Genomic DNA, 15,325 nt, shown 5'->3' on the forward strand with positions numbered 1-15,325 from the left:
ATTGTAGAAGCACATTTCAATCATTGACATTCGCAAAATGGAATATTGAGTATTCCGGAATTCGAAAGAGAGTCAAGCAAATGCTGGAACAGCGATCTCTTTAGAGAGGTCCAAAGTAAAATTGCTACTACAGCAACTTACCAAGACTCTTGAGTAAGATTATGAAAAATATTCACAGTACACCTGTGTAAAAGAAGGATTAAAGCCAAGGAAGTTCAGGTGGTAAGGCTGAATTTGTGATCAAACAGCAAATGGAACATTAGCGTATGTTAAAAAATAATTACTCCGTAAGGCCAAGAAACAAAAACAATAGACATCATACAAAAGTATACAATAAGGAAAACCCATACCACTGTAACACAAAAAAACGTATCCTCCGGATTGCGAGTCAACACCGTCACATGATGGATACAAACGACACTCTTGCCAACCCATACACTCTCACGAAGAAGGACATCAAAATAACATCAACTTACACCACCACATGCTAGTAAAACGTCTTCATACCAGAACATCTGTCACTCAGAGGCTCCAAATAAAGTAACACCCCTTGAGGTAATTCGGAGAGAATTTATCGAAGCAACCACCATCCTGATACTAGCTTAACGATTGGCTTTGGCCACACGCTCGATCTCGTCCTTCTTCTTGATGGCGTAGCTGTCACAACCAACCACGCTATGTCAATCCCCTCAACATCCCATTTCTTTTCCATTCCACCACAAAATCCATTCACTATCCACCATATCACTCAATTCCCTCCATGCATCCCACCCCTCACACACCTCGCCCCAATCCCAACACCTCCTACCTGTTCGACGAACCCTTGGCCGCGTTTATCAACTCGTCCGCCAAGCACTCCGCGATCGTCTTGATGTTCCTGAACGCCGACTCTCGCGCACCCGTCGTCAGCAAGTAGATCGCCTGGTTCACCCTCCTCAATGGAGAAATATCCACGGCCTGCCTCCTGATCACTCCAGCGGATCCGATACGCGTTGCGTCTTCACGAGGACCACTGTACCCATTCCCACCGCGACCTCTCAGCTCCCGAGCCCCACATCATCCCGCATAACCCTAAATTCCTGTTGCAACCTCTCCTCCCGCCCATGCGCCCATCCCCCGCCTCTCCCCCCAATATGCAGCTAAACAAGTGTTCGAGATAACCTACCTGTTGATGATGGCATCCACGATGACCTGGATGGGGTTCTGGTCCGTCAGCAGGTGGATGATCTCCATCGCGTGCTTCACGATGCGCACCGCCATCAACTTCTTCCCGTTGTTGCGCCCGTGCATCATCAGGGAGTTCGTCAACCTCTCAACGATGGGGCATTGCGCCTTCCTGAAACGCTTCACGGAGTACCGCCCGGCGGTGTGGGGCACGAAGGTGGCATGCTTGTCCACCGACACGGCAATGTAATCCGCCAGAGAGATATCGTTAATCTGCACACCCGACACAAACAACGCGACTCCAAACCGTCAGCTCGCCCTAACACACTCCCATCATATGCAGACCGCATCGCAGATCGCGACCGAGTCCCAATTGCGCACCACTCCATCACGAAACCCTCAAAACCTTGCCACCGAAAAACCCTAAACCCCGCGTTCCACAAAACAGTTAGGCAGAGAACGTGAAGACAGGCTGAAGTGGTGGGAAAAAAACGAACCTCGATGTCGTCGAACGACCAGCGCCCGAAAAGCTTGACTTCAGGTTGCGCGACAGCCATGGTTGGCGCGGCAGAGGAGCGTGGGAGTGGTCTAGGCGAGGGGGCTCGACCGATGGCGCTTGGAAAAGAGGGCTACTATGCAGCTCCGTGGCCTTCTTGCACCTCCCGACTCCCCCAACCCTAATTCCTCCCGGGCAGCTCCTGCCCCCGCTCTCGGGCAGGCCTCTTTGGGCAAGTGTTGAAACTGATGATGATGAAGGGTTAGTTCCCTGGAATTTTGAAACTTCCCATGCATTACTTTACGAAACTTCAACCATTTGGTTTTTATTGGGTTTATTGAACAGATGAGGAAACATTAATGAGATTAAAATACCCTAATTTTGACTCATACATGAATTCGAGAATGAAATATAATTTACAACAGAAGTGGAGAAGCGCATGTTGCACAAATAAATGTTTAATGTAAGATAGAAACGTCAATAAAAATTAAGGGTTTTTGAGATTATTGTATGTTTCAAAAAGTAAGTTTAACAATTCATGTGCTATAGGTTTATTGAAAAAGTAAGAAAAATTATTTCGTTTTTTTATTGTTGAAATTATTTGAAGACATCTTTTGCATGATTAGGAACATTTTCCTGTGGCATGCACCTTACAGAAACCAAAATTTATATTTTAAGTGTCATGTGTGTTTGTATGACAAAATTGGCTGTTAGAATAAAATGTTGTGCACTGCACTCCTGCAAATCAGAAAGTCTACAATGTATACAATGTCACAAGTCTAATAAATTGCAATTCATGCTGAAAATCGACCAATTGCAAAAACTACTGTACTGGATATTCATGACTGTAACAACGTTTATAATACATTTTTAGTTATTATGGGACTTTCAAAGTTGCATGAGATAAAGGGTTTATGCAACATTGTTGTTTATTTTTTACACAGTGATTATAAAGTGCAACGCACAGTGTTTCCTTGAGTATTTGCTACAAATTAGATGTTGTAGTGACAAAAAAACAAAATGGCAATGCTTCAATCAAATCAAATGTGTGAGGTTAAAGAACTTTAGAACTAAGAAATAGAGGAGCCATTACTTTTATTATACTCTGTTAAATATTTATTAAGTCTTAGCTATATTAGCGAGTTAATAAAAGTATTTATGTCTGCAATATGGAAAATTCACACAACTTTAATATTTGTACATAGAAAATGAATTCAAAATTAGACAAATAAACCAGAATCAAACAAATGTCATTTCTGTATGATGTCAAAGCAAATGAGAACATGTACAATACAGTGTATGAATTACAAGTGCATGATATTTACTTTCATAGGGATTAACCCTGGCTTGTGTAGTGTTAGAAGTCATGGTTAAGCTTGATAGCAGTGAAATTACACAGTTTTTATTTGAATATCATATCAGCAACTGCTACTTATTTTCTACAACTCAAATTGTCATTAGGAAAATGCAATTGTGGTATTCTAAATGAACAAATGAAGAATAAAAATATATTTACAAACTGAACGTTTTGGTTGTATTGTTTACCTATACAACTAGACATAAATAATAATAATAAAAAAAACCCCACATTTATGTATCAAAAAATGTATATGTTTATAGTTTCATCTTTTTTTTAAAATGATATTTTGAAAAAAAATCTAAAAATTATGATGCAGTATCAAAAGTTATTGAGGTCCAATATGCTTACTATAGAGATATTGGCTAGCATCCTTCCACACTTTTTGGCATCTTTCAAGAGTGAGCAATTTTCTTATTCAAGTGGCAACAAATGGAGGAGTTGGAAGAAGAGACACTAGAATTGATTAGTTTGTAATCATACTAGTGTCTTGATTATCTCTTATTCTTGTTGGATAAATCTAGTAGTTGTTTACAATGCTTTTCAAAGTAAAAAGAGATAATTTGATATTGTTTTGAAGGATGCTTGTAGAAAAATACTAAGGTGATTTAGATTTGAATAATTATAATTGAAGGGATGAACAATAAGAGTAGCTCAAGGAATTTTCATCATTGTGATACTTACACTTCCAGTTAAGAAATTACAATAAATGGTTTGAATATTCTTTGGAGGTCTAATCTTCAATAGACTATTAGAATAGCATAATAAATACAATCCAATACTTGCCAAAATACTACTATGCTGACATTCTGATCAGCATGTATTCCTTTTTGAAACCATTGGATCAACTTTACATATGTCTCTATACTTATATACAACTTTGGATTTACCAACTTATTAAAAAACTAATAGAATATGATTGTTCAAAATGCGATTGCTTGAGGACACATAATCCAAACCAACATGAGAAGGAAATGCTTGTTAATGTAGCATACCTAGCAAATTTTCAAAGGTATATCTTAAACTTTGTATATTCTTTTAAATTTGCAATTGCCACAATAACCAAATTTTGATTAATCTAAAACTATTGACTCTCCTTTTAAAAGTTTTTTGGCATGATCACAAGTGCCATATATTTTTAATCTTGTTGATACAAATGTTCCATGATCAAGTCGCTTTAAATCCACATACAACTCAATAGAGCTTTTTTGCAAGTGGTTGAAGTATTTCTATACATTGAAGAAGTCAAAAATTGAGATTCATAATTCAGAGAGTTTCAAATTCAGCATAACTTGTAAAAAAAATCCTCAACAAGCATTCTACTACAAAATTCAATGAAGGCAGTAATTTCTGTAATACTACCTATTGTTTTGTTTTTTTTTTTTGCTCCAATATTTTTGTCAATCAATTCAACTATGAAGAATAATTAAAATCAAATAAGAATCAACAAAGAATTATTATAGTTTGTATATTTTGTGCCAAAAAGTGTAGAAGAAGGCCCACAAATTTGTTTATAGTATACAAGTTGAATCTCAATTGCACTTAAAAAAAGAATAAATGTGATAGTTTATAAGATTAAAGGATAGATTTGCAATTATTACAAAAATTAAGAATAATCTAAAATTAGCAAGAATACATGGATATTCTTAATATTTTAATATATTTCAAGGGCATGTATGATATTTTTTCTTTGATCAACATGTTCATTTTTAAATTTTTGTTATAAATTTTGGAGCATATTTGCCTTATAAATTGCTTGTTCTTAAAAATGTCAAGTCTTAGGGAATTAAACATTTAATTATGACAAAACACATATTTCAAACTTCAAGCCAAAAACTTAAAATGATTTGAACTAGAAAGATTTCCATCATTTAATAAATTTCATCATAAATTTCATAATAATTTATAAATAGTAAAAAACCTTGTTTTGATTTTTATCTTAATATTTTATTTATTTATTTAAAAATTGATATATTTTAGTTTTATCTACTTTTTATATTTATAAGATCAATTAGTATTATGCTATACTTGACAAAGAGAATATTTTCAGTATTAATAATTAAAGAGAGCTTGAATAAAAAACCAATCATGTAGTCTTTTTACCTCAAAAACTTCATCTTGATTATAATAGCTAATATCTTTGATTATAATACCACAACATTGTAAAATATGTTTAACAACAATCAAATATAGTGTTATTGTAGTGGATAAGAAACAATTTGGAAATAATAGATTGGAAGGATATGATGACATATGACTTGGATGAAGCTAGATTGATCAAGACCTTGGCAATGAAAAAATAAAATTACAAAATAATTTGAGGATATGCCATTAGAATTCAAAAAAAAATGTAATCTAGCATTAGAGTATAATATGCATCTATATTACACAAAACATTAAATATAATATATTGTTTGTAGCAAATTTTTACTATGATAAACAATAAGTTCTAATCCTTGTTACATCAAGTCTTGGTGCTTGAACAATATTTGTACAACATATGAAAAATTCGATTGTATAGAATTTAAGTTGCATTACATTGTTGCTATAAATCTGCTTCAACATCTCTTGAATAATGTCAATGACTTTTTATGTATACAACTTTGTGTCTTTCATGGCATTATTGATGATATGAAAAAAATATTAAATGTAGAAATTCTCACAATATAAATTTAAGTATTTATTGTGCACCGGCTCTTCTAAAAATTACATTGTATTTGACATTTCAATGCCAATGTTGGTGGTGATATCCACATTACAATGTTACCTGCCAAATTTTGAAGCAAATCATCAATAATATTATTTATAATTGTAGAGTTGTACAAATGCATAAATTAAATTAAAATTCTAAGATTACCAAATATGGCTTTTATTATTCAATCACCTTGTAGATGGTAATGATAATGTTGATATATCTACAAAACACTTTATATGACAAGTAATCTAAAGTAATATGAAGCAAAACATGATATCATCCACTTGAGAACAAAATTTTTAGTAGCTAATAACAAACTCATCTTTAAGTGCCTTCATGGTGTCCAATGACATGAAATTATGTAATTCTAATAAAGTGTCTATACAAGATTTTTGAAGATTAACTTCTTCACAACATTAAATAATTGTTTGTTGTTTGCAATCCAAGACACCAAAGATTTTAATAGTTTAGAGCATTGGTCATCTTCCATAATAATATACAAATCTAAAGCTCTTATATTAGATAATATTATTTGAATCTAATTACAAGCACTACAAAGAATCTTTTTATTCTTATAGGTGATTTTGAAATGATGGGCAAAAATATTATTTAAGGTAGATTGGGGGCACAAATGCATATTTTGAGTGTTTATCAACTAACATTCTATGCATATTAAACAACCATTGAAAACCTTAAAATATATTCATATCTAAAATAAATATTTATTTTTTTAAATTGGCTTTTGCTTGAAAATTTTTATACTTTATAGGATTGCTGTGATACCAATTTGATTGTCTTTGGAGATAATTTGGACATCTTTAAATTGAGTTGTTTCAACAACTTCATCTTATTGGTAATCAATGCTAATCAAAGTAGTAATATAATTGTTTATAATTTATCATTTATTGGCCTTATACTCATTGTCCATATTATATTTACTTCAAATAACTAAATAGACAAAAAGATGCAACAGTTAAATGCATACATCAACAAAAAAAATATATACACAATAATAATTGAAAAAATCTTGATATTGATCATATAAAGTAATTAAGGTTTTAATACAATTTTAGCACGTGACTAGGAAATTTAAAAAATTAACTATTTATTTATATTAGCTTAAGAATTGATTCATTTTTAGCCAATTAAGTATCCAAATTATTAATATTATAAATAGATATTACAAAATTATCATTCAATAGTGGATGATATTTATTTGTTTTAACTTTTTAAAATTTTATATTTTAATTGTAATTATTATATATTATATATATATTTTTAATATAATTATATAATAATTAAAAAATATATCATTTACTTATATTTAATTCAAAAATTAGATATATATATTAATACTATTTATATTTAATTTTATATAGTAATATTTTTTAGAATGAAATTTACAACAATATATAATATTGGAACAACAACTACACATGTCTATTGTTTAATGTTTTGTTTGTTTTGTTTTTTTTATGTCCAAAGCAATTTGACCAAGGTATTTGTGTTATTCTACTTTTATTGCATTACTTATATCTAATCAAATGCATTCTTCACTCACATAATTTTTTTAAAAAGTTAACAAAAATTGCAATATCAATTATAAAAGATGTACTTCAAGACTTAATTGTTATCACAATTTCTTTGTAATTTTGCTACACTCACATCCTTTTAATTTTGTAATTTCAAAAAAAGTGTCGTAAGAAGACTTTCACTTCTAATATCTTTGCTCAAAAGTTCAAATCTAGAATATGACATAAGATAGACATGTACATTTCTTAAGAAATGTTATCATTTCCAACTACACAAACCTACTTAAGAAATTGCCATAGCTAATACATTCTTTATTGCCATTTTCGATTGTGTTAAGAGAATCCATCTAGTTCAAATAAAGAAAAAAATGCAATGTCTACTATTGCAACAATAATTATAATAAGCAATTGGAAGCATATTATTAGCTAGTTGTGTACAAGAACGTCATGCAAGGTGTAATAATATTAATTGGAGATGTTGCATTAATAATTCTCTAAAGTAATTGCAACAAAATTAAAATCAAAAACTTTAAATATCTTTTACACAATGGAAAATAGATAATACAATTAAAACTAGTTGAGTGTGGGTTTTAAAATCAAACTTAATTATTGGATCACTATCTATTTTTAATTTTTTTTTGAGATATTTATTTAAAGGAAGTAGAATTGACTAATAATTATGGTGATTTTTTTAATTGATCTAATAGATTGATAAATACTTAAAGAAATGTATGGCACTTTTAGATGGAAGCACACATGTAAAAAATACTCTTTTTTAATATATATATTGATTAGAATCCTTAACTTTGATTGAAAGTAATATATTAATCCATTGGAATCATAATTGAAAGTAATATATTAATCCATTGGAATCATAAATGACTTACGAACTTAAAGAATTACTTATCCCGTGGGGTTTGTTTATTTTAAATAACATTATAGCAACAAAACTAAAATTAAAAAACACCATGTTTCTATGGGATATACAATACAATTAAAATCCATGGGATGTGGATCTTCATATCTAACTTTGATGTAATGTTTGTATACATATATATATATATATATATATATATGTGCAAATGATATTTGATGAATATAAATTAATTTATTTTGAATTACCATTATTTTGTCATAAAGCCAAGGTTTCAAGTTAACATGAATTTTTTTCCAAAAAAAATTACAAAGAAAGGAATTATATATATACATATATATATATATATATAGACATTGATTTTTTTTTTAGAAATGTAACTTTTGATGTGGAAGTTGAAAGTTATTGTTGTATTTTATTTTATTTTTTGACCTCGTCTTCAATTTTCTCACACCAAGTATAAAAATGAAACGTGACTTTAGTACTGTGATGCCAACTTGTCATTTTTATTCACCAAGTCATTTATTCCATTGTTTTGGGGCTCTAGTACAAGGGACCACACAATCTAGTACCCAAGCCAATGCTCAGTACCACTGTGGCAGAACTGGATCTAGTCTTAAAGAATGGGGCTTAAGGATAATTCACTACAGGCCTAAACCCCCGACGGACGGATGGACGGAAAGGTGGACGAACGAACGAGAAATACCCAACGATAAAAGGGAACGTCGAACGAAGGAAAACAGTCGGACGAATATCAGAGGATGGACGAGGACATTCATTCAATGAATCGGGGTTGAGGTAGCAGGAATGAATGTGCGAGTGTAGCCTTGCACGCTTACCCAATTTAAAACTAGAAAATTACGTTTTTATCGTGTCATTGTGTTTTCGGGGGATGCTTCATTCATTGCAGAAGAGATAATGACGAATGCGTCGAATTGAGATCGGTGTGTTTGTATTGCCGCCACTGCCTGGTGCTGGTAAGATGCGGAGTACTTGCATTTTGAGATCGGTTTGCTGCTTCCCAAGTTTTGGTGGCGTTTTGCGTTCCTCGTCAGGGTTTTGACGTCTTCCTATGTGGTGCTTACCGATGGACGTGTGTGTGTGTGTGTGCGTGTGTTTTTTTTCTTTAGGTCGGCTTGTGTGTATGGTCTGGGGACGTTTGGGATGATTCTGAGGTTGTGGTGAGGATGTAGAGTGCGAAATGGGGTCTAGTCTTTTATTATTATTGTTATCAGTGTTTTTTAATACTTACGTGTGTGATTCTGATTCTGAGTGCAGGAGTGTGGTGGCACTTTGAATTGCATCGAGAGGCGAGCTGAGTGGAGGAGAGAAGAATTCGCGTGTGATTGGCATTTGTCACTGCCGTACATTGGAGGTGAGTTCATCCAGTGCGTTCCTGTGGGTGCATGATGTCGGGTTTCAGCTGGGCTGCATTGGTTTGTGGAGTTGGTTTGGTGGGGCCTTAGCTAGCAGGATTCGCAGAGTGCTGTATTACGTTGTTGTCGAGTTTTTTTTGTTGCAATGTCTAGTTTTTTTCCATGCATTGGTGCATCCTTTGGCCGACTGATTAGGTTCATAAACTTTCTGTTTTCTTTTTGGAGAAGTGCATTCTATTCTCTGCTCAGTCAGCTTGCACGTTCAATGTGTTGTTTTGTTTGAGTTTGAAGCAGAGTTTGTCTTTTACTTTTTTTGTTTTTATTTATTAATTTATTTATTCTTTTGTGTATTGTACGCTGCTCATCATTGTCTCAAATGTTCCTCGTATGCCAATTCTTAGTTGATTCCTTTTCTTGTTTCAGAATTTACCTTCGTGGACTTTTACCGTGTACCAACATCCTTCATTAACCAATATTTCATCGTGATAAGCGAATCTTATCCTGTACAGCTCATATATTCCTGCTGTAGAGAATGTGAATGAAGTGCATCATGGCCTGTACGGGTTCATGGTTTATCCAATTTTTCTCCCCGAAAATATATTGCGACCGGCGTGGATATGGTTTTCGGGGCTGACTTGACACCGTATCGTATTCACTCTGGTGATCTGGCTCAACCAGGGACTCACCTAACACCTGTGTTTTGGAAGCGAAAAGAACTTTCAAAGCTTTGCCGGTGTTCTTCCATCTCGACCTACTTGATACGTAATTCTTGACTTGGTATTAGTGGGGTTCATCCGATGTAACTATTCTCTAACCTTGCGATCTCACTGGTGATAATGCACTGAAGGAGCTAGTGAGAATGCCGTGGTTTCATGAATGTCTTCTACTCATACGTACACTTCAATTTGGCTTGAATATACATAAATGCATATTTACATACATTAAATAAAAATCGAATGTTCTGGGTATATCATATGGCACAAATTTGGTCTTTGAACTCTACAGGTACACTTATGCAATTCCTTCATTTTCAATTACAGATAATCTCTCTCTCTCTCTCTCTCTCTCTCTCTCTCTCTCATACACACACGCCTGAATAAAATTTATTTGTGTTTCAGGTGATGGAGACTGTGCCGGCTATAGATTTCTTTGAAGATTTTTTCCTGACATCTGGTGACAAGTATCCTTCGCTTATGCAGCTGCCATTTGCCATTCGCGAAATTCAATGGGAGCGGTCGCAAGCAGAGAAAGTGTATGTGCAGGGCAAGTTCAATGGGCTTCAAGAAGTATCTGTTGAAATCGACCTGTGGAAATTAGAGCTTCCGATCGTTGGCAAGCCAAAATTTTTGATTCATGAAGCAGCTGGTGCATGGTGAGCCCCAGAAGTCTGGACGACCAAAATAAAGAAAATAATTACTCATTGCATGTTACCGCGTAGTGCAGATTTCGCATGTTTTGTCAAGTTTCATGCTTTCAACAGCGATGTACTTGATGGTTTCGATTTCTGTTGAATAAGTCTCCTAGTGATGACACAAACTGCTTCAATGGGAGGCAGCTAGCTGTTCTCAATTGATGGGTTCACTGATGCGTTTGTGTCCGCTTTTAGGATTGAGCTTCGTAAACCGCGTGACTTTTACTTGGAGACCATGAAAGTGGTTATTGTTGCAGCTCATTTCTTGATATTTGCCAAGCAGAGCCCAGAATCTACCAAAGGTGCTGTGTGGCGATACATCCGCAAAGAGTGTAGGTGAGCCATGCTAATGTTTCGAGGATCTATTCCATTCTTTCTGGCTATTCAACTTTTTTTTAAGGCTCAACGCTGCAATGCTCGGCCTATCCTTCTGCTAGAGAATCTTTGTCTGGGCTTCTGTCTATCTTAATCAGGTTAATACTGTTATTTGAATTGATAACTGATGATATGACCTTTGGCATTGAGATAGTAAACATAGGACTTAAGCCACTCTTTACATTATTATTACCTGGTTTTTCAACAATTTGACAGCTGGGTCTAGTTGGCAAGTTAAAACAACCATTTCGAAGTCATACGTGGTAGTTACAGGCTTCAAACAACGAGCTGGATGTTTTTTGTGTATATACTAGTCATTTGTCTGGTACATGATGACTTATTTATGTGTATTGTTATTCCTTATCGTAGAAGCTGATTTGCATGTTAACTTGTAATTGCAGTGAGTTCAAAGTGAAGCCAAACCAGAAAGATTTATCTCCTGCTTTTCTTCTGCTCCAAGCAATAGTGACTAGCGATCCGAAATTACAGGCATCTTCGGTGAGTGCAACTTCAAACTGTATTATTTAGTTAGTTTCGAAACGACAATGCCTTCAATTTTTGAACGCCAGTTTTTTTTTTTTTTTTTTGTTTTTGTTTTTTTTGTTTTAGATATTGATAAACTGCCCTTAAATTAAGTTCACTTAGGCGCAAATAGCTTGTAAATGAAGTGGATGACATTCTTTCTTATACAAGTTGAGTTTTTTTAATTTATTTAACCTGTTTTCCTTTGTTGGTTTGTCTCCAGGTTATATCACAGTTCTTTCCAAAACTATTTAAGAAGTGGGGACCTCGATCCGCCAAGGTTCGTGAAAGGAGCATGTGGATTATTTTTCTGTTTTTCTCTGTGGTTAGTAGCATAACACGTTCTCTTTCCTGATATGTGTTCAATTTTTGATAAGATTAAGTACTGAGCAATAGTCGGTTTGTTGTTGAGGTCAGGGTTCGGATGCGGATGCGAAGAGATTGCGAGTAAAAAGGGAAAGTTCACCTGTTTCGGAGGCGCTTAAATGTGAAGGGTTAAGCAATGGAAAGAACACTTCCAGTAATGAAGTTGAATCTCCTTCACTAGCTTACGATAGTCTGAATGGAGAACCGAGTTCGCAATCCATGCGCAGGATGCGTAGTCTTGCTGAATTTGCTGTAGAGGCTGATCTTCCCCTTTCAAAAAGGCTGACACCAGTGCCAAAGAAGAGAAAACCGGGACGACCAGCACGTGGAAACTCTTTCAGAAAGGGAAAGCGAAGTGCCAAACTTGGCGGAGATGAAGATTGGGCCGATGAGCCTGATGTGTGTGTTTTCTGTGATGATGGTGTGGAAGGTAGTCAGCGACTTCTTTGGTACAGTATCTTTACCTTAATGAACAACTGATGTTCATGCAAATTGACCTAATCATTATACATAGTTTAAAGGAAACATTTTTATGTCACCACTATCTTCTGAATGTTGACTACATATTCGTAGTTGCTTCAAACTCTCGCTTTTTGTATGCTGATGAACGTGCTCTGCATGCACTTGTACTCTGTGATCATGCAGCTGTGATGGTCCATGCATGAGGTCATTTCATCCTACTATAGACTCTGGTTTGCAGAACAAATGCAAAACTCTTCGCCTTACCAGAGCAGCCATTAGTGTAAGATAACTCACTTCCCAATATGCTTATAGATAGCTAGTGTTTTAGGCCTGATGCTCTTGGCAAGGGACATAGATCCAATTAAACTCCTCCTGGATGGACGTTGCTATTTACTATGAGTACTCTCTACGTAAACATGTGTTGAGCTTACATGGTTTCTTACAGGTTGAGACTTGGATCTGCCCAAACTGTGAAGTTGGGCAGCATCAATGTTTTGCGTGCGGAAAGCTTGGAAAATCCACAGAGTCAGCAGATGAGCAGGAGGTAATTTTAAATGATTGGGTTGTTCGTGATGTATCGCATGGATCGGACCTTTTTTGCCTAGTTTTTATGGTCTCTTTAAATAATTCCTTGGATCCAAAGCTAACTCTGTACTTACAACCCCCTCCCGCATGCAGGTTTTTGTATGTGATCATAACCGATGTAGGAGATTCTACCATCCTGCTTGTGTGGCAAAACTCCTTGTTTCTGAAGCAGCACAGAACAATTTGGCTTGTCGCATCCAATTGAAGTTAGAGACCTTTACTTGTCCCCTGCACAAGTGTGCAAATTGCAACTTGGATGAAAATAAAATAGACCCTACTCTGCACCTCGTCAAGTGCAGGCGGTGTCCTGTAGCATGGCATGAGAAATGCTTGCCACAGTATGGATCTTTTAACCATCTAATATCAGTTCGTAGCATGTATTCTGGCAGTTGAAATGGAATCTCCATATGAGCAAATGCAAGTGAATGCAAAGATTGTCTTCGTACCTGCTTACAAGATTTATACTAACTTCGTGTATGCATTAACATTGTTTTTCTGTTGATTGCAGAGTATGCCGGAGTCAAATTTGGCCACTTGCAGACGGCAAGTGTGTTATGTATTGTGGGTTGGTGTTCTGTAACTCTGATTTCAGCCTAAATTCATCTTTTATTATTTTCAATGCAGTTTCCTGTATTTCACACTGCTATGATAGTGCATGATTTAACGCAAACTAGTTTCAGTAGTTCGGATACTGCCCTGGTCGTTAAAACTCATTTGTGTCGAATATTTCTTTTTCCTTCTGTCTGTCATCAATCCGTGTTACTTCTGCCTTCACAAATCTTTTCTTATTGAAAATATCAGTTTTTTCTCTTCGGCATATGAATGAGTAAGCTATCGGATCGTATTGTTTCTTCGTGAATGAGCAGAAAACATCGACTTGATCCAGAGTTGCTGACTCCAGAGCGTAACCACATCACGTTCCCAGCCGGCTCCAAATATTCAGAGTCTTTATTGTCATATGAAGTACCAGCTTCAGGTTAGCAACATATCATTGCTGGAGAATATGCACCAATCATATAATTTAGGTAATGATGTACACGGGCTGCTGATAATTTGGGATGGATGTTCTATGTGATCTGAGAATGAGGGCTAATTACTTTCACTTCTTGCAGATATCAACCCCGAAACTAAGCCTTTCGGAGCAAATCTAAAGTGAGAATTATAATTCTTCGAATTGGATTTTAGATGCTACTGTCGATCATTATGTAAAGAACTCTGTCAACCACTAGTTTAGTTTTTGGTTGATTTTTGAATGCAGTTATACGTATCTAATTAGTCTTGCTCAAAATTTGAATTACTTGTTTAACAATTACTGTTTTAGTGTCATGTAGCGTGAGAGGGACAATTTCAAAATCTTGACTCATAAAACAATCGAGCAGAAAGTGAAACTTTCTCCGCTAAATTTGATGCTGGTGAGTGGCTCTGGCTCTGAGCTCTTGAATCTCGATTGTTGTGTTTTTTCCATATTGTTTGAGGAGAAACATCTGAACTAGTATGTGCCTCTTCTTTACTAAATTTGCACTGTATTCAACCTGCCTTTGCAGTGACTGGATTAAAACTGTCCAATAGGAACAATGTGAAAAGACCAAGACTATATGGGCTAGGGAAGCACGCAATGATGCTGACTTGTACGTAGTGTGTAAGGAACACTCCTCGGCATTTAACCAGATCCAGTATAAAGGAGAGAATTTTCCAATTGAGTAATGGTTTCAAGTTCAGTTTTGTTATTCCCAGTTAGAAAATGTAAAGAAAATGCTGTCTTCTATTAGTCAGCTGCAAACGTTTGCCCGGTGCGTTTGGGCAACTTTGGATGTTGGACGAAATTTCCAATGTACAAATAACCCTACAGAATGAAATTCTCCCTGAAGTGCTAGTTAATCTGACTTGTTATTTATTTCGTGACTTGTCACGTCTTTCGTTAGTTATTTTGTCCTTTCGCAAATCTTAGAGATGCTGCATCGAAAGGAAGTAACTCGTTAGGGTTATTTTTTGTGATTCAGATATTAAATAGTTATTAAATAAGATCTGTATTTTTATTATCTTGGTAAGATAGAATTGTGAAGGAGAAGGGACACCTTTTGAAGATGATACCCCAACTCATGGATGGTGA

The 15,325-nt window shown here is 35.1% G+C and overlaps 2 protein-coding genes across 25 annotated transcripts; one reads left to right on the top strand and one right to left on the bottom strand.

Annotated features, from left to right (window-relative positions):
- Nucleotides 1-355: 355 nt before the first annotated feature.
- On the bottom strand, nucleotides 356-1,778 carry LOC112286091 (small ribosomal subunit protein uS7). Its single transcript, XM_024527656.3, has 4 exons — nucleotides 1,662-1,778; nucleotides 1,166-1,437; nucleotides 809-1,012; nucleotides 356-657 (listed from the first exon to the last, which is right to left on the bottom strand). The coding sequence occupies exons 1-4, from the start codon at nucleotides 1,719-1,721 to the stop codon at nucleotides 603-605; spliced, it is 591 nt and encodes a 196-aa protein (XP_024383424.1). The 5' UTR covers nucleotides 1,722-1,778; the 3' UTR covers nucleotides 356-602.
- Nucleotides 1,779-8,960: 7,182 nt separating this feature from the next.
- On the top strand, nucleotides 8,961-15,098 carry LOC112285981 (protein ENHANCED DOWNY MILDEW 2). 24 transcript variants are annotated; one of them, XM_090252575.1, is made up of 16 exons: nucleotides 8,961-9,095; nucleotides 9,397-9,493; nucleotides 9,918-10,499; nucleotides 10,613-10,866; nucleotides 11,189-11,241; nucleotides 11,682-11,778; nucleotides 12,026-12,082; nucleotides 12,220-12,617; nucleotides 12,814-12,910; nucleotides 13,076-13,174; nucleotides 13,309-13,553; nucleotides 13,724-13,780; nucleotides 14,082-14,191; nucleotides 14,328-14,367; nucleotides 14,547-14,627; nucleotides 14,760-15,098. In XM_090252575.1, exons 4-15 carry the CDS (start codon nucleotides 10,864-10,866, stop codon nucleotides 14,572-14,574), a joined length of 1,284 nt encoding a protein of 427 aa, XP_090108701.1. In that variant the 5' UTR covers nucleotides 8,961-9,095; nucleotides 9,397-9,493; nucleotides 9,918-10,499; nucleotides 10,613-10,863; the 3' UTR covers nucleotides 14,575-14,627; nucleotides 14,760-15,098. The 24 variants fall into 24 exon arrangements, with proteins under 24 accessions (XP_090108701.1, XP_090108692.1, XP_090108689.1 ...); XM_090252566.1 differs by having other exon boundaries at nucleotides 9,918-10,293; nucleotides 11,101-11,241; nucleotides 14,537-14,627; XM_090252563.1 differs by having other exon boundaries at nucleotides 9,918-10,293; nucleotides 11,101-11,241.
- Nucleotides 15,099-15,325: the final 227 nt, after the last annotated feature.

Source organism: Physcomitrium patens, chromosome 8, assembly GCF_059467195.1.
Source record: "Physcomitrium patens ecotype Gransden chromosome 8, ASM5946719v1, whole genome shotgun sequence".
NCBI lineage: Eukaryota > Viridiplantae > Streptophyta > Bryopsida > Funariales > Funariaceae > Physcomitrium > Physcomitrium patens.